The 18,896-nt window shown below is 38.4% G+C and overlaps 1 protein-coding gene across 1 annotated transcript in view; it reads right to left on the reverse strand.

Annotated features, from left to right (window-relative positions):
- FAM171B (family with sequence similarity 171 member B) overlaps positions 1 to 18,896 on the reverse strand; it is a 73,865-nt gene that overhangs the window by 18,884 nt on the left and 36,085 nt on the right. The window contains exons 2-3 of the mRNA XM_061433350.1: positions 5,093 to 5,326; positions 1,208 to 1,300 (exon numbers count right to left, since the gene is read on the reverse strand). Coding sequence (XP_061289334.1) covers positions 1,208 to 1,300; positions 5,093 to 5,326 — 327 coding nt within the window. The remainder of the gene's footprint in view (positions 1 to 1,207; positions 1,301 to 5,092; positions 5,327 to 18,896) is intronic.

Below are 18,896 nucleotides of genomic sequence, written 5' to 3' on the forward strand. Positions count from 1 at the left end.
GGCAAAGACATGCTATTCCCTACTAGATTTCACGTGAGCAGGTATGTCCAGGAGTCGCAAAAGCCATTTTGTGACCAGAAATGAGAACTCATTTGAAAATAGACAATAAGGGGCGGAAAGTTGAAAAATGGAAAGAGTTTGAAGAGGCCAGTAAGGAGTGGGACTATGTCAAGATAATGGCCTTTCTCTGCACACATGCAGGTCCTATTTACTTTTTACCCTTCACACACAGCTCTACATCCATCCTGCTGTGCACCAGCAAAATCAGTGCAAGAGTGAGAGATTCTACTACCTCGCTCAGTAAATGACTCCAAGATTAATCAAGCCCCAGTTTTTCCCAAATTATAGTATTAGGTTTTCTTTAATACATTAGGACTAAATAAGATAGCTTCTAAAAATGAAGAATTTCAAAAACTGTTTCTTTACCATGACTCTTGTCTTGGACTCTAAGATTTTCTACTTTTACCAGTCATTCCTAATATGCTTTGGTTCTAAACATTGATTTCCCAAAAGAAATAAGTGAATTATTGTCATTTACAGACGTTTTACATAATATGCAGTAAGAGTTACAAAATGTTGGGATGTTCCCTAAGGACTAGTTAAGGGAGGGGAGGAGGTAGGTGAGGATGAAAGCTAGCATCTTCGAGGTTGCTAAGCAGAGTTGGAAAACACAGTTTGAATCACAGCCCAAATCAGGCTTCTTGTATTCCTGCCCTCGGGACATGTGAGTGGGGCAAATCATGTCTGCTCAGTAGATACTGAATTCCCCAGCCTCAGACCTTTCCCTCGCAGGCAGCAAGATTAATGTCAGAGGCAGGAATGAAGGTGACCTGCCGACGAGAATGCCCCAAAGGTCTGAGTCCTTTTCCCGATTTCATCAACCACCAAAGCCCAGAAAGAGCTGTGATTTGAGAAGAAGTTCAGAAACTCTTTCCAGTATTTCTGAAAGTCAAATGTTCTATTGAGGGTGGCTAAAATGATAAAAGAGAATGAGTCCCACTACACACAAAAAAATATGTATGCTATAGCTTGATAGTGAAATAAGAATCGGTTCAGGTCAACTTATAGTCAATACTAGTCATCCCAGTTCAATTAAAATTTTTCCCACCTTATAATCAACATTGATCCATTGGTGAAGTAGTACAGTTATACAATACAGTCACTTTCAATTGTTTACTTACTAGTTAAGAAGAAGTAGAGTACTTACCAGCTAATTTTCCAGTAATTAAAATAGTGTCTTCAAATAGCCATATATTTGCTTGGTTTTGTGGGAACAATGAAAGTGTAACTGATGAATATACTGTGAAATATAGCACAATTAGAATATTTTATTAGACATGGAAGTAAAACTGGGACAAATACAGTTCTGCTCCAGCAGGCCTTAAAAACGTAGGAAAAACAAACTATGTGATGGGAAAAGCAATTCAAAACAAAGGAAGAATGAATGTAAAATATAGAGGAGAAAAAAGGAACATAATAAAGTGAGAAGATTGGGCATCACTACTAATTTTTTAAAAATTTCATATAATACTTTGTACCAAGATGACTAATGATGTTCTCTAACCCTATGTGTGTGTGTGTGTGTGTGTGTGTGTGTGTGTGTCTGTGTGTGTGTGTGTGTATGTGTATGTGTGTGGTCAAGCTAAATGCTTAAACAACCCTCTGCTCTTTTCTCTATACAATCATTACTTATTTCCTTCTTATAATTCTTAAAACCTTTTTTCCTGCCTCCATGATTTTAGGTTCTTTAAGGGGAGTACATCCATTCTTTTTTAACTTCCCACACAAAGGTTCAATGCTTTTCTTCACAGCGTGGTTCACCAAACAGACTGAGTTGGCAAAGGATAAAACAGTTTAACATACACATGATCCATAGGCAACCTTTAGTAGTAGGCAGGATGAGGCTGAACCTGTCTACAAGAGTAGGCATCTGAAATGACTGGTGGGATGAGTAAGTGCAAATCCCTGAAAGATAACAATTCTTTCCAGATGAGGAGCAAGAGGCAGGGATAAAAGACCATCATTTTATAAGCAAGAACAAGTCGGATAAGCTTACCAATCCTGCAAAAGAAAAATGTTTTGAGGCATTACCTAAAATACAAGTTCTCATTGATCTCCTCCATGCAATGTATTTAAATATCAACAGAAACTATATAGTACCCCTAAATCACTTAAAAGATAAAATACACTTGCCTGGGAATATTTTTAATTAGAGCTTACTGTTAAAGGAAATATGAAAAAGAAGATAAAATATAAAACTATACAAAAATTATGGGTGGATGTAAAACAATTTTTTTTATTAAATAGAAAAGGAAGACTATCAATGAAAGTAATTTTAATTCAGAAATTATTAATATTTAGACAGATTGCTGGAGTTCCAAGATTGGAGAGGAGGTGGTGGGATAATAGCTTGGACCTTGAGATGGACTGGATCCCACACTGTGGAAAGGGGCTACCCTGACAGCTTTTTCTATTAAGCCTGAGGAGAATCTTTCTGAATCTCATTAAAATTTGCATTCAGATTTCCTTCGATTTACAGAAATGTTTCTGATTTTAAAAGGGATGTGTATCTTCTCTGGAAAAGCTGAGAAATACAGAAAAGGAAGAAAGTGATGGTCATCACAGGACCACCACAGAGACCACCACCATTAGTATTTCACTGTAGCTCTTCCTGGATTTGTCCTGCGGTTTAAAAAAGAGGGAGTGTGATATCATACACAGAGTATTTTCACCCTGCGTTTTCACTTAAGATAATGTTGTAAGCATTTCTGTCCCTCAGTAGAAACTTTTCATAACATTTTCAAGGTCACATTCCTTAAAGTATCAAGATTCACTTAAACTGTATAATACTGTAGACTGTTTCCATTTTCACGATTACAGAATATTCACCTCATTATCCTTGTGCACAAGTATCTGTCCACTTTATTTGTATGTTCATGTTTAGAAAAGATTCCCAGCAAAGATGAAGATTTCAAAGACTCCGACACACATATTTCAAAACTGTCATCCAGATAATACTGCCAACTTCTCCTCCCACCAGCAGTGTTAGAGGAGGCCCATCCTGTCAATACTGAGGATGTTCACTCTATAAAACTTCCCTGAGGTGAAAAATCTAAGAAATGCATGTTTTGGGGGTGTACTTAGATTATTAGAAAGGTAAATATTTTATCACATTCTTTAACTTGTATTTCCTGTTTTAAATCTGCTAAGTCATGGTTCTGTCCATTTATATTATTTAGGCAGTGTCCTGGTGTCTTTTACTGACATGAATGAATTCTTAGAACATAAAAGGTATCATTCCTTATTACTTCACATATTTTTCCTACTTTTTAAAATTATGGTGAAATTGACCTTTTACGACATCATTCATTGCTTTTCAGTTTAAAAAGACCATCCTAAAAAAAGATAATTTATTATATTAAATATAATTTTCCACATTCGAACTCTTTGAGCAATATATTTTGGAATATGGATTCAAATTAATTTACTGCAAATGGTTAGCAAAATACTCCAGTATTACTTATTGAATATTCAGCTTTTTCCTCAATGATTTATTTCTTTATATTTTTCTAACATATGCCAATATACTTCTGTCTTTATTATTTCCTTTTCCCAATAGTTGGTTTCTTCTTTCATTGTTTTTCTCACTTTTTCTGAATGAATAGTTGTGCTTAATTTCTATCTTTAAAAAAAATTAAATCATTTGAGACCATGAATTTATCTCAACCATATCCCTATACAGATTTTCTAGTCATTATTTTCTAGAATTTTACTCATGTGAATCTTATTAAATTACCTAATTTTTCATTTTCTTTCTCAATCTAATTTTAAATAGTTCAATGATTCAAATGTTTCCAATATGAACTATAATATCTAAAATTTAACAAGAACAATAAAATATAAAAATTTTGAAAAGACTGACTGCCGAATGGATCATCCTTCCAATCAGACTTGTATTCTGGAAACTGGTTGGCCATTTTACCCCCAATATCCAATTAGTTATACTGTGGTAGTCACTCAGTCATGTCCAACTCTTTGCAACCCATGGACTGTAGCCCACCAGGCTCCTCTGTCCATGGGATTCTCCAAGCAAGAATACTGGAGTGGGCTGCCATTTCCTTCTCCAAATTAGTGATACTAAGTACTACCAATTTTTTCCAGCTTTGTTGAGATATAACTGACACATAACATTATATAACCTTAAGGTATACAATGGCATGATATGTGTATATATTGTAAAATGATTACCATAATAAATACTGATTCTTTCTCTAGTATGCCTCTTGTATGCTTACGTCTCCTTTCATCTCCTTTCTTACATCAGGCTAGCCTTACAGTCCCCCAGCACAGCCACAGTTTCATAGCTAGACTCCCTGAATCTATTTTAGCCCTGCTGTTGACCTATTCCCTATATGCTGTAAACTCAGTTTCTAAACAACTTAAATTCATGTGTTCAAGAATCTATAAGAATGGCTTTATTAGTCATCATGTAAATCTAAACTGTTCATCTACCTTTAGAGAAGGTCCCTTCACCAATACTTTGGCCCATCCTAATCCTGTAGGCCGGAGAAGGCAATGGCAACCCACTCCAGGACTCTTGCCTGGCAAATCCCATGGACGGAGGAGCCTGGTTGGGTGCAGTCTATGGGGTCGCTAAGAGTCAGACAAGACTGAGCGACTTCACTTTCACTCTTTACTTTCATGCATTAGAGAAGGAAATGGCAACCCACTCCAGTGTTCTTACCTGGAGAATCCCAGGGGCAGGCGAGCCTGGTGGGCTGCCGTCTCTGGGGTCGCACAGAGTCAGACACGACTGAAACAACTTAGCAATCCTGTAGGCGTGCCATGCCCCCTACCCCCATACACCTGCAGACAAGTTTTATACCAGAGCAGAGCTGTTTCTCAGGATTCCTTCAGGCCTCTGTAGCAGGAAAAAGGCCTTCATATTTTCTTCAAACTGGCACACCTTTCTAATTTCCTTATACTGGCTTCACATAGACAGTCATATTTTCAGTTTACCAGAACAAACAATTCTCAAAGAGTAAAAAATCATTTACATTTAGTGAAGGCAAAACACTATTTAAGTGCTTACTTGGCATTCTTCTGGTCTTCCAAGATAGAGGCGTCAACACGTAGCCATCTTTGTAAGCAATAATGGTTAAGCTGAGTCCTAACTTGTAGGGTACGCTTATCAACACTGCTCCATTGTTTCTAGTTACTGTGGAATTTGTCTTTGTGTAGTTTACAAACACTTCTACAACTGCTTGACTCAGGTACTGACGACTGATGATGTCATTCACCTGGACTTTCAGCATAAATACAGACACTAGAAAAGACAAAATCACAGCACATTAAATCCTAGAAAGCATATGTCACTATACTGTAAAATGTCATTTAAAACACCTGAACAATACCAAACTGTTGAAAAACTTAGAAGATACATACATATGGATGGATAGAAAGGTGTTAAACATTCCACCAAATTCATTCTTCCTAAAACTGATTAAGTTGAATATTATTAATAAGGTATAGTATTATCACTATTTTGTCTGCCAGTTAAAAGGAAAAGAAGGGAGAACAGTGAATAACGGAAAGTGAGAATAGTAAATAATGCAAAGACAGCTTCTGGCTTTAGGAAAATTTTTACTTTATATGACAAATTTCTAATATTATCAAGTTGCTGCTACTGCTGCTAAGTCGCTTCAGTTGTGTCCGACTCTGTGCGACCCCACAGATGGAAGCCCACCAGGCTCCTCCGTCCCCAGGATTCACCAGGCAAGAACACTGGAGTGGGTATTATCAAGTTACATAGATTTAATACCATTAAAATACAGTCAAAGGTCTTAGAATAAAATGCTATTCACCAAATCCATTAGTGCATGGATAGCTCTTTTATTTTGCTCTGTTGTCTGGAAAGCAGAGGATGTGTTTTAGTTCCAAATTACAAAATATCAAAACAAAATCTCAGATGGACCTAGAGAATATTATGCTTAGTGAAATAAGTTAGAGAAAGATAAATACTATGATATTACTTTTAAATAAAATCTAAAAAATAATACAAATGAACATATACCCAAAACAAGCAAACTCACATAGAAAATAAACTTAAGATAACCAAAGGTGAGAGGGAAGCTGAGGGGACAAATTAGAGGTATGGGATTAACAAACTACTATTTATAAAATAGATAAGCAACAAGAATGTGTTGTATTGCACAAGGAATTACAGCCATTATCTTGTAATAGCCTATAATGGAATAAAATCTACAAAAATACTGAATCACTATGCTGTACTGCTGACACTAATACTGTAGATCACCTATGTGTGTGTGCTAAGTTGCTTCAGTCATGTCCAGCTCTTTGCGACCCTACGGACTGTAGCCCATCAGGCGCCTCTGTCCACAGGATTCCCCCGGCAAGAATACTGGAGTGAGTTGCCATTCCCTCCTCCAGGAGGTATTCCTGATCCAAGGATCTAATCCGCATCTCTGAAGTCTCCTGCACTGGCAGGTACGTTTGCCCCTAGCTCCACCTTAAGTTAAAAAAAAATTTTTACTAAAATATAAAAAACATTATCAATTAAATATATAGACGATAAATTCAAGAAAAAAGAACTAAGGCTGGCTTCTACTTAACACCTCCAGCCTTACAGATTTTGACAATGTGTTCATGGATTTACCACTGATAATATCTGGCTACGGAAGAACTTTTACCATCATGGAAATACCTTTGCAAAGCCAGCATCACAACACCTTTGCTAAAAATGTCTTTCTTCTCTTCCACTATTTATGGGCTCTGAGGTCAGTCAAGGTCCATCTTTGCTGTTCCCTAGACGTGTGACTTTAGGTAAGTTACTCACCTCTCAGTCCATTTGCTCATCTGTAAAATCAGGACAGCAGCCACTAATTTGAGCTATTAAAGTGAAATAATGCAAATAATGTGCTCTGTATAGTGTTTGTCAAATCAAATTATAATATTGTTATTTATAACAAAAATGATTACTTCACAATTGGAGACCACTTCACAAACATGAGAACATCACTAAGAAACAGCTCATAAGGATTAACTATGCTGCTATGCATTTGTATAAACCTATATTTAAGAATTTTTAGCAAGAACATCATGTCAGGTAAAAAATCCCAGTCAGCACTGACTGAATTGCAGTGAAGCAATTGCAGCACTGACTGAATTTAGTATTGCTACAAAACTTATCACACCTTATCTATTCTTTGTTAAAATAATCGAGACTTTAAATTGCTTCTGGACCACAACAAAGGCATTTAGATCAAAATACAATCGTCAAAAATAGAATCATTAAATTTTTATATAACATTAATTAAAAATAAAAAAGTAATCACAAACACACGCTCGTGCCAGACCACGGCTTCAAATTCAAATGGGAAATATAACTCTTGGCAAAATAATAAAAGGTTGTAATAAAAATGGTATGATGAGCTTCTAAACCAGATGTCCTTGTACAGGTCCACCTAGTACAATAAACTATGCGTAGAGGACAAGTAGCTGCTGCTCAATCTAAAGTAAATACCCCAGCCACCTGCCCCTAAACCCCGAGACAAAATGTACTGAGCCACTGGCATAAAGCATCCAACTAATGCAAACTCCAGGAGACAGAGGAGGACAGAGGAGCCTGGTAGGCTACAGTCGATGGGTTCACAAAGAGTCGGACACAACTTAGTGACTGAACAACAACAAAACCGCAGGCCAGACAGTCTGTTAGGCCCTTGAAATGTTGATTAAAGATACACAGAGGCTAACAGTTGCTGAAGCTGAATCATCTCTGGGAGTCTATAAGCTTCCCCTCTCTGTGCTTCCCTCTCCTTCCAGAAGAAGTGTTATACAGCCCCTCCTGATGATCTGTGAGTTGTATCAAACTCCCCTGAATCTTATAGCATGAGTTGGGTTCTGTTGCTTGTTTCCAAAGCAAGTATCTTAAATGACATAGGACACAACTGTAAGTACAGAATAGTTTATTCCTCAGATGGTAAAGAATCTGACTAATGCAAGAGACCTGGGTTCAATCCCTTGGTTGGGAAGATCCCCAGGAAAAAGGAATGGCTACCCACTCAAAATATTCTTACCTGGAGAATTCCATTCACAGAGGAGCATGGCAGACTACAGTCCATGGGGTCACAAAGAGTCAGACATGACTGACAACTAACCCTTTCACTTTTTTCTCTTTACACCCTATCTTCCGTAAGAGAAAGAGAAGGAGGGAAGGATAATGTACCAAACTCAGATAAACCATATAAGAGGAATACTGCACACTATGGTTTTTCCAGTGGTCATGTATGGATGTGAGAGTTGGACTGTGAAGAAGTCTGAGCTCCAAAGAATTGATGCTTTTGAACTGTGGTGTTGGAGAAGACTCTTGAGAATCCCTTGGAGTGCAAGGAGATCCAACCAGTCCATCCTAAAGGACATCAGTCCTGGGTGTTCATTGGAAGGACTGATGCTGAAGCTGAAATGCCAATACTTTGGCCACCTCATGTGAAGAGCTGACTCATTGTAAAAGACCCCGATACTGGGAAAGATTGAGGGCAGGAGGAGAAGGGGACAGCAGAGGATGAGATGGTTGGATGGCATCACCGACTCAATGGACATGGGTTTGGGTGGACTGTGGGAGTTGGGTGATGGACAGGGAGGCCTGGCATGCTGCTGTTCATGGGGTCGCAAAGAGTCGGACATGACTGAGTGACTGAACTGAACTGAACTAGAAGATTAGGAAACTAATAATTTTAAAAGCTTTTAAAATTTGGTGATGGGCCTTATTCAAACCAAAGGTACTACAATGGTTCCTTCAACAGCATTTTCAGGAATGGGACTCAATAGGGAATTTTTATTAATTTGTTTGCTCCAAAGATTAGTTTCAGAAATTCTCAGAGCCTTTGGGTTTATAGACAAAGTCCAAGTGTAGTAAGAGTCTAAACTAAATTAATTAAAAACTCTGCATATTCCATCTGTTCCATCTTTATAAAAGTACAGTTGCCAAAATAAGACACCCAAAAACCTCCTGGCATTCTGAAACTGGGTTTGATTCACAAAATGTCTTCCAATCCAGAATGGATGATTTTATTTTTTCACATGTACTAATACAGATGCTTTAACCTCTGAGCCACCAGGGAAGTCCAATACTGTTAATAAATCTGATGAGAAATGAGTATCAAATTCAGAAAAAAACAACTTGCAAAGGTCAAATCTTCACTATCAAAAACACACCCTCTCTCTCTGAGGAGATCTCCTCTATCTATACCTTAGGTTGCCTGACAGACTTAGGACATAATGTAGGCCTGACCAAAACTGTCTTTCTAAGCTCAAATAGGAAAAAAATTAGTATTTGTGTAACACACACACACACACCTCTTCCCCCAGGCCCAGTACTAGAAACTTTATATACGTTGTCCAATTTCATCTCAATACAAACCCGCAAGACTTCCCCCGTTTTAAGGCAAGAAAACTGAGGCAAACATTGAGCAGCTAATAGAGCACAGGCAGGATTAACAGGTTCATTTTACTCCAAGTTCCATGTATTTGTACTTTCTCTCTCACCGAAAAGCCTTAGGAATTTGGTTTCCACCATATTTACTAGTTTCTGCTTTCAGAGTCCCTTGGACATCAAAGAGATCAAACCAGTCAATCCTAAAGGAAATCACCCCTGAATATCACTCACTGATGCACAAACTAAAGCTTCAGTATTTTGGCCACCTGATGGGAAGAGCCGACTTACGGGAAAAGATATTGATGCTCTCTGAGAAAGACTGAAGGCAGAAGGAGAAGAGGGTGACAGAGGATGAGATGGTTGGATGGCATCACCAATTCAATAGACATGAACCTGGGCAAACTTGGGCAAAGACCAGGAGGCCTGGAGTGCTGTAGTGCACGGGGTTTCAAAGAGTCGGACATGACTTGGCAACTGAACAACAAAAAAATATTCACTAGCTTATTTCCTCCCAACCAGAGAAGGAAGCCCTCATTTGCTGACCCTCTGAGCCACCCACTCCCTCCTTCAGCTTGGTTTTTCTGGCCCCAGCATAAGCAGCAGCAAAAAACAGCATTAAAAAAAAAAAAAACAACAACCCTAAAAACAGAATCTTGGCTGAAAGCCTAGTTATAGAAATTAAAGAGGCACAAACAATTCTTTTTCCTCCAAATAAAAAGTTATAAAGAATTGTCTGCCATGACTTAAAAAACAGGATGCTTCTGTGATGTCAACAGTTTGATCAGGCAAATGGTACTGGCAGCCAGAAATAATATATAGCCATAATAATCCCCCTCACTAGCTTTCTTCTTCAACAAAAATACTTTGGCATTTCGATTGGACAGATTGTGTGGTTAAATATATGATTTTCCACCAGAGGTGCTTTTGTCTCCATAATCTACCTACTGTTCTCCATTGTATTTTTCAGCTCTCCATGCCCATATTATTTTCTCCGTCACTTAATTATAATCATTATGTCTTGCCCACACAATCTTCTTTTCAAAATGTCAGCATTGGTTTAAAAATGGTTCAATATCAAATGATTTCAACTACACCCTTAGAAAACATATAATCTAAACATTGAAAGAAACAAGTAAAAATAAAATATACATGCATGAGCAAGACCCTGAGGTTGCTGGCAAAGATTTAACCACTTAGCACATGATTAGAAGCATTAAGTAATGAGAATCACTAAAATTCAAAAGACTGCTAAATAGGTATAAAGAAATGTTCTTGAAAAAGCCTATTAGAATCAACACTGTATTATGGTTTTGCTATAGGGTATGTTGCTAAGTCGCTTCAGTCATGTCCGACTCTGTGCGACCCCAAAGACGGCAGCCCACCAGGCTCCTCTGTCCATGGGATTTTCCAGGCAAGAGTACTGGAGTGGGGTGCCATTGCCTTCTCCGACTATAGGGTATAGATAGGTAAAACTCAAAATCCAGAAAGGGCTAAAACAAAAGGTACTGCTAGCCATTTATCTGGCAACATCTGGAGTAGGGTGGGCTGAGAAATTACAACCCCACTTCTTTCCAAGAGAATCTGACATCTTATTATGTTGGTACTATTATGTAGGTTACAAATGTACGTATGGAGAAACTCTATTTTCAGATTTCTCTGGTACAAAAACTAGCCTACTTCTTTTCAACTATGTATAAAGCATCTATAATAATTTCATTTAATATACAATTTTTTTCTCTCTAGGAATATAATGCTACAAATACACTAAGTATATAAAGTTTTTGTAAACAGATCACAGATGAAATTTAATATTTTAACAATGAAGACTTTTAAACTTTGAGGTTTATGCATTCTATATGAGAACTATTAAGAAATGAAAAACACAAAATATAGTGAAATAACTTGTTGGGAACAATTAGAAATGTTTACCTACATTCATTCAGTTAACAAATGTAGACTGATAGTCTGCTTTCGGCCAGATTTGCACCAGGAGATAACAGGGCTGCAAACATGAATAAGGTACATCCTTACCTTGAGGAAGATTCTGAGGAAAGACATGAGAAATAGTACTGCAGAATTATCTGATATTACCGTAGAGGAAGTTTTAAAAAGGAAATGAACCAGAGACAAGAGAAGAACTGTCTACAGTACCTAATACAATCTTCTATGAAATTACGTAGAATTTTAGAATCAACACGTGTAACTATTCCTGAAGGTATCAATCTTGAAGAGAGAGGCTTGTACCCCCATGTTCAATGCAGTATTATTCCCAACAGCCAAGACACGGAAAAAACGTAAATGTCCATCAGCAGATGAATAAAGGAAACTGGTATATACATACAATGGAATATTATTCAGTCTTACAAAATAAAAAAAAGAAATTTGCCATTTGCAACAAGATGGATAGAGCTAGAGGATTATGTTAAGTGAAATAAGCCAGATGCACAAAGATAATAATGTATGCTCTCATTTATACATGGAATCTAAAAGAGTTAACTCAATTGACATGAGTTTGAGCAAACTCCAGGAGACAGTGAAGGACAGGGAAGCCTGGCAGGGTGCAGTCCATGAGGTTGCAAAGAGTTGGACATGACTTAGTGACTGAACAATAACACAAAACAGTCAAAGATTAGAATGGAGTTTCCAGGGGCAGAGAAGAAGGAGACGTGGGGGTAAAAGGGTGTGAAGTTTCAGTTACACAAGATAAATAAGTACTAGAGATTTAGTGTACAACAGTACCTACTGCCAACAACACTGCATATTTCATACTTCCTAACAGGACTGATCTTACTTTCAGTGTTCCTACCACAAGATAATAATAGGAGCAGGAAGAAACCTTAGGAGGTGATGCATATGTCTATGGCTTTGATGGTGGCGATGGTTTCACACGTGTACATTTATCCCCGAACTCATTAAGTTATATACGTGACATATCTACAGCCTTTACATGTCAGTCATGCCCAATAAAATGCCTTTTAAAGAGTAAGTATCAAAAAATGTGGATTTTATATCTACTTTGGAATCAAGTTCACACTATCAGTTTTTGAACAGGGAAGAATGTGGACATTTTGAGTCCAGATCTCCAAACGGCCCACCCATTCATTCTCTCCCACTTTCTGAGCTCTGATTTTTTTGATCCATTCCAGTGAAGACTTTATTGTGAGAAACCAATACAATATTGTAAAGTTAAAAAATAAAATAAAATTTAAAAATAAAAATAAAAAATAAAATTAAAAAAAAAGAAGAAGAAGCCCAAAGATGCTATGACTCAAACTTTACTGCAGGGCATTCAAAGGCCTAGTTTGTTCTCTATCCACTATTTTTATACTAAATATTAATCAGAGAAATCTTAGTATTGAGCTAGCTATACAGGTATCTAAAGGATGTAAACAGAAAACATCTGGTTCCATATTTAAATATCAAGGTATTTAAAGTCTTTAGTAGAGACATAATCATGGTTTTACTAAAGAGAGTGCAATTAATTTCCACGTCTTTAGCTTAGCATTTATAAGCTGACATCTGGCCATCACCTCCCATTCTAGCCTTATTTCCCACTAGAGAAGGAAATGACAATCCACTCCAGTATTCTTGCCTGGAAAATCCCCATGGACGAGGAGCCTGGTGGGCTACAGTACAAAGGGTCGCAAAGAGTTGCCCACAACTGACTACTAAGCACAGCGTATTTATTTCCCACTAACCACTGTTTTATCAGGGATTAGCAGACGATAGCCCGTGGGCAAACTCAGACCTGCAGCCCGTTTTATAAATAAAGTTTTATTGGAACACTGCCAGTGTACTCATTTATGGATTGCCTATAGAGGCCACATGGTCTGCAAAGAAATTATTTACTCTCTGGCACTTTACTGAAAACGTCTGAAGAACTCTGCTCTATCAGTTCAGTTCAGTCGCTCTGTCCTGTCCGACTCTTTGTGACCCCATGGACTGCAGCACACCAGGCTTCCCTGTCCATCACCAACCCCCTGAGCTTGCTCAAACTTATGTCCATCAAGTCAGTGATGCCATCCAACCATCTCATCCTCTGTCATCCCCTTCTCCTCCTGCCGTCAATCTTTCCCAGCATCAGGGTCTTTTCCTATGACCATGACATAAATGGGTCACTAGTCACTATCCCAGACCAACCCACTCTACTGCTACATCCTTCCTTTCTTCTATCTGAAGAAAATCTTAACCTCTACCCATCAAAAACCCTAACCTATCCTTCAAAGTTTAGGACAAACAACCCTCTTCATAAACTTGCGCTGGGATAAATTTGCACTTATCCCAGTTAGATGGCCCTCCTCTCCTGTACTGACTCATCTAATGGCACATGATATATTGTGGTGTATGTTTTTATTCTCTGTGTATTGATCTTCTCTGTGAGAACAAGCTTCTTGACAGTCAGTGCTGTTTCAAACTCAGCCTTGTGTTTTGCCAGGGTTTACTAAGGGTAGTTAGCATGTAGCTTCTAGGTGAATGGAACAGGGAGAGGAAGGAAGAGCAGAAAGATGAGAAAAGTAGGAAAGAGAAAAGAAATGAAGAAGAAAAGAAAAGAAGATAGAGACAATCAGAAGTGACCAAGCACCAGGGTAAAGAGTGGTAATTGTTGGATATCCACAGAAGTCACTTGAAATTATAGCCAGCTTTCCAGTCCTAGGATTGGTGAAGTTTTGGGCTTGACCCCATAGTTGCTGGTGACAAATATTTCACATTATTACAATAATCACAAAAACAAATATTAAGAGTGCATTCTTTTTGGAAATTAATGTTTCCTTCTTATAAGAAAATTTAACTCAGAAATTTTTATTTAAAAAAAGCCATAAGTAGCAAAATTTGCTAAATAAATATAATGCAACCAGATTAAGTCTAATTTACTTTCACTATACACAAAACAATACCAACAAAGTAGGTTTACAATTCTTTCTCCCAGGGTACCAGCCCAATTTTCCTACTTAATTGGAAGGAGGACTGAAAGTTTAGGAAAGAACAAGGACAACCAAGGAGTTTACAAGAGAAAGGACCATATTATTCCACATTCTATAAAGCAGAATGGAAAGGACTTGAACAGTCTAAGCTTAACAGCATTTCAAACATGGACACACAGCCTCCTTCTTTTAAAGGGACAAAAGGGAGCTGAATTAAAGAACGAGTTCAACAAATCAGAAAAGCCTTCTTTTCGTTGCTTAAGCACCATATTGGATCCAAAATTCTTACAGGCTTTAGAGTTTAAGGGAAAAAAAAACAATCTGCGCCTGTTTGAAGCAAAAACAAACTTACTGCACTAATACTTATTACAGAGAAAATGTCAAATCGAAGAAGAAATTATGGAGCTGGAATGAGGACATGATCTCCAAAGGTGAAAAACGGTATGAAGCAAGTAAAATGCACGTTGTCTTCATTAGGACCAGAAACTTGAGTGTGATTTGCCAAAACTAATGAGATGAGTAACGTGAAAGAGTCCTTATAACTTAAGAACAAGCACATGGCAGAGGCCTCAATAGGGAGCCAGCGAGAAAGTGAGCCATTTGCAGTTGGGCTCAGTCCCTTCTTGCCTACCCAAAGGGCCCTTTCCCTCAGTGGAAATAATTCAGTCTGATAAATGAACAAATCAAACTCCACAGGCATTTCTCACTCTTTTTTTCTTTGCAATCTCTCATCCTGCCTCAGGATCACAATTATTCACTCACTCACACATTCACCCAACACGCATAAATTGAGCACACTATATAGGGAGGTACTAAGTATGGGGTGACAGAAGAACCAACAGCCCAGTGAGTGGCAACACAGATGAAAAGACTAAAAGAAAAATAAAAAGGTGAGACTTATTTTCCTGTGAAAAGTCAGCAAAAAAAAAAAAAAGTTAAGGACCGAGGAAAGAAAAAAATGAGGTTAAAAAGAATATGTTAAGTCTCTGCCAAAACCAGAAACAACTGAGATAAGAAAAAATGAGAAGCAGATATTCCTCCTCAGAGGAAAGATGGGAATTTAGTGACCAACCCCACAAACATGCACTGAGCAATATCACCCGCTTCCCTCAAGAAGGTCCTTGCCTGAAGATGTGCCCCTGAGTCTCTGAGCTTAATCCTCCCCGCTCCATCCTCACTCCTCTGATCCACTTGGGCTCCAGCACTTTCTTGAACCAGGCAAGTTCCCACCTCTGGGTCTTTGCACAGGCTGTCCCTTCTGCCTAGAATTCTCTCCCTACCTCCCACCCTACCCCCATAAATGAACAGCTTACTCTCTCACCTCCTTAGAGTCTTTGTCAAAATTACACTTCTCATGACTCCATACTCTCCCAGTCCTTCTTACTCTATGTTTCAGGAGTCCCAAGACCACTTCCAGTTCAGTGACTTATCAGAAGGACTCACACCACTTAATAGGAGGTCATACTCAAAACTAAGATTTGTAACAGTCAAGGATAAAACGTAAAAACAACAGGAAAAGTAAATGCATCAGGCAAGCCCAGAGAGGTCAGGCATGGGCTTTCAAGTCCTTCTCCTGTTCAGTTTACACAAGACACAATTCTTCTCTAGCTGTGAACTGCAGGCACACATGCGATGTGTCTGCAGTGGGCTTCCCTGCATGGAATCTCAGGGTCAGAGCCTGACATGGGGACACCGGTCATGTAGCCACATTCCTGTTATTTAACTAGCCATGGATGCTGAAACACAGAACCTGAGCAAAGATACCAGGTGTACCTGCTAAATAATCCTGAGAAGTCTTGACAAGCTGGAATAGTACACCCCATTGCTCTGTGCATATCATCATTCGTTAGTAACAGAAAGAACATTTCAAGAGCCTAGTCTCAGGAGCTGGCCGAGGAACAGCCATGGTTCCAGGCTCTGCTGGAGACATGCAAGGGTTGAGCAACTACATCTGCTGTGTTATCACTTTTCTTACATCCTATTTTTTCCATACTACCATCTTTACATACTGTTTAATTTACTCAGAATGTTCATTTTCTGTTTTCCCTATTAATTCTATGAGATATTGAGATTTTTCATTTTATTTATTGTTGTATTCTAAACTATCAATCCTTATTTTCAAATTAATGATCGAATTAGTGAATGAATTCCTTACTCTGAAATCACAAAGTGAGACTACAACTCAGAACCACTTCTGCAAGTGTGCTGTGCTTAGTCACTCAGTTGTGTACAACTCTACAACCCCATCAACTATAGCCTGCCAGCCTCCTCTGTCTATGGGGATTCTCCAGCTAAGAATACTGGAGTTGGTTACCATGCTCTCCTCCACGGGATCTTCCCAACCCAGGGACTGAACCCAGGTCTCCCGCATTGCAGGCGGATTCTTTACCGTCTCAGCCACCAGGGAAGCAATAATTGCAAGGGAGGATACAAACATGTGAAATGAGGTGGATAAGCCTTGCAGTGGCATCTGGTACAAGGAGATAATGTGTAATCAACAACTTCTGTGCATAGAATATTCGTAAGTTATATACTTTAAGCAAAGTACAGATTCTTTGATTCCTTACCAGTTCTTCCTTCAATAATTTCTTCAACAGATATGTTCATTCTTGTGATGTCAAGAAAGAACTTTTAAAAACAAGATTAGGGCAACCATTGTGGCTTTTCCTTAGAAAAGCAATTAAATGAAGATTAAGTTCTACCAATTATTACCCAATTCTAAATAATTAATTGTAAAAAATCTCTTTAGCATATCATCAAGGAACCAAAATTGAAGTTGGCAATAAAAACGGAAACAAGTAATATGAGTGAAAACAAGAGACTGCTGTAAGGGGGGGGGGACCCCTATCTAGAAAAATAATTAAAGAATTTTAAAATAAAAAGTTGTTACAAAATCTATTTCACACAGATTTAGCCTTCTTAATAAATTGCTATTTAATAGGAACAATCCATTAGGAATCGGTTGAGTAGTAAATGCTTTTCCCCTAGGTATTTCAAATATATTAACGATGATACATAGGAGAGAGGACCTTTAGAGAACCAACAATCACTGAATGCTCCCTCCCATGAATGTAACATGGAAATCAGGTTAGATGTGTTAGTTGGGATGCAACACCTGCTTGGGGAAGAATTAAGTATGAACTACTTGAACACAGGGTACTCTAGCCTCCTTTGAAACTTAATGAGTCAGTGTCCTTCAGTTCAGTCGCTGGTTGTGTCCGACCCTTTGCGACCCCACGGACTGCAGCACGCCAGACTTCCCTTTCCATCACCAACACCCGGAGCTTACTCAAATTCACGTGCATGGAGTCAGTGATGTATCCAACCATCTCATTCTTTGTCGTCCCCTTCTCCTGCCTTCAATCTTTCCCAGCATCAGGGTCTTTTCCAATGAGTCAGCCTTTCACTTGAGGTGGCCAAAGCACTGGAGTTTCAGTTTCAGCATCAGTCCTTTCAATGGATATTCAGGACTGATTTCCTTTAGGATGGACTGGTTGGGTCTCCTTGTAGTTCAAGGGACTCTCAAGAGTCAGTTCAAAAGCATCAATTCTGCAGGGCTCAGCCTTCTTTATAGTCCAACTCTCACATCCATACATGACTACTGGAAAAACCATAGCTTTGACTAAGCATTCCTAATTTAGTATAATTGATGGATGAAATCTGGAAAGGACTATGTCATCCAGGCAAAAAGAAGAATTAAGTGACTGCTATTTATACAATTAATATCCTGAAAAGGATTTAGTTTACTAAACTGTCTTCCCAAATGATCTCCCCAAAATATTCCCCACCAAGCTTCCAATAAGGATGTAACACTCCAAGAGCAAATAACTGTAAAGTGTGATCACTATTTTGAGCTGCACAACTCTAAGCCAGGGGACCTGGTACAAGACAGAACTCATCCCTGGAGCCCACATTAGCACATTTCTCCATAATGAGCTAGGGTCACAGTCCATACCAACTGGAATGGCCAGCAGCATCCACCACTTGTCTAGTGAACAGCCCAGCACTGCCCGAAGACCACCACCTCCAAGCCCCAGGCTACAAAACAACCTCCTACTCTTTCTTTAGAACCAGGGTGGTTTTCTTTACCACTGTTTGTGAAACGCGTTCCAATTTCAAAAACATCAAAGAATATGGTACTATAAAGTACTTATTAGTGCAGCGCCTTGAATCCAGTGAAGCGCTTTTCTTTTTTAAAGTAATCATTTTTAGTGGTCCCACATCTCAATGATACAAACAAAGACTATGATTAGTCTTCTTTGTTAGAATGTATGCATAGGCTTAGCAACTAGATATCGAAAGCTAACAAAACAATCAACAAACCCTTAACAGACAAATCCTCTGTCATGCCCAAAACAGAAAAATATCAAAGCCAGAGACTTGGGGCCACAGTTCCTAAACTGTGTTTGAAGCCACCAAAGGTTATACAACAAACTCACAGGGGTGACAGAAGGTATTTTAAACTTTCATGAAAGCAAACCAACTCGAGAGAGTTCATAATTCAAGATTCTATACTCAAA

Source organism: Bos javanicus, chromosome 2 (genome assembly GCF_032452875.1).
Source record: "Bos javanicus breed banteng chromosome 2, ARS-OSU_banteng_1.0, whole genome shotgun sequence".
In the NCBI taxonomy this organism is placed as follows: domain Eukaryota; kingdom Metazoa; phylum Chordata; class Mammalia; order Artiodactyla; family Bovidae; genus Bos; species Bos javanicus.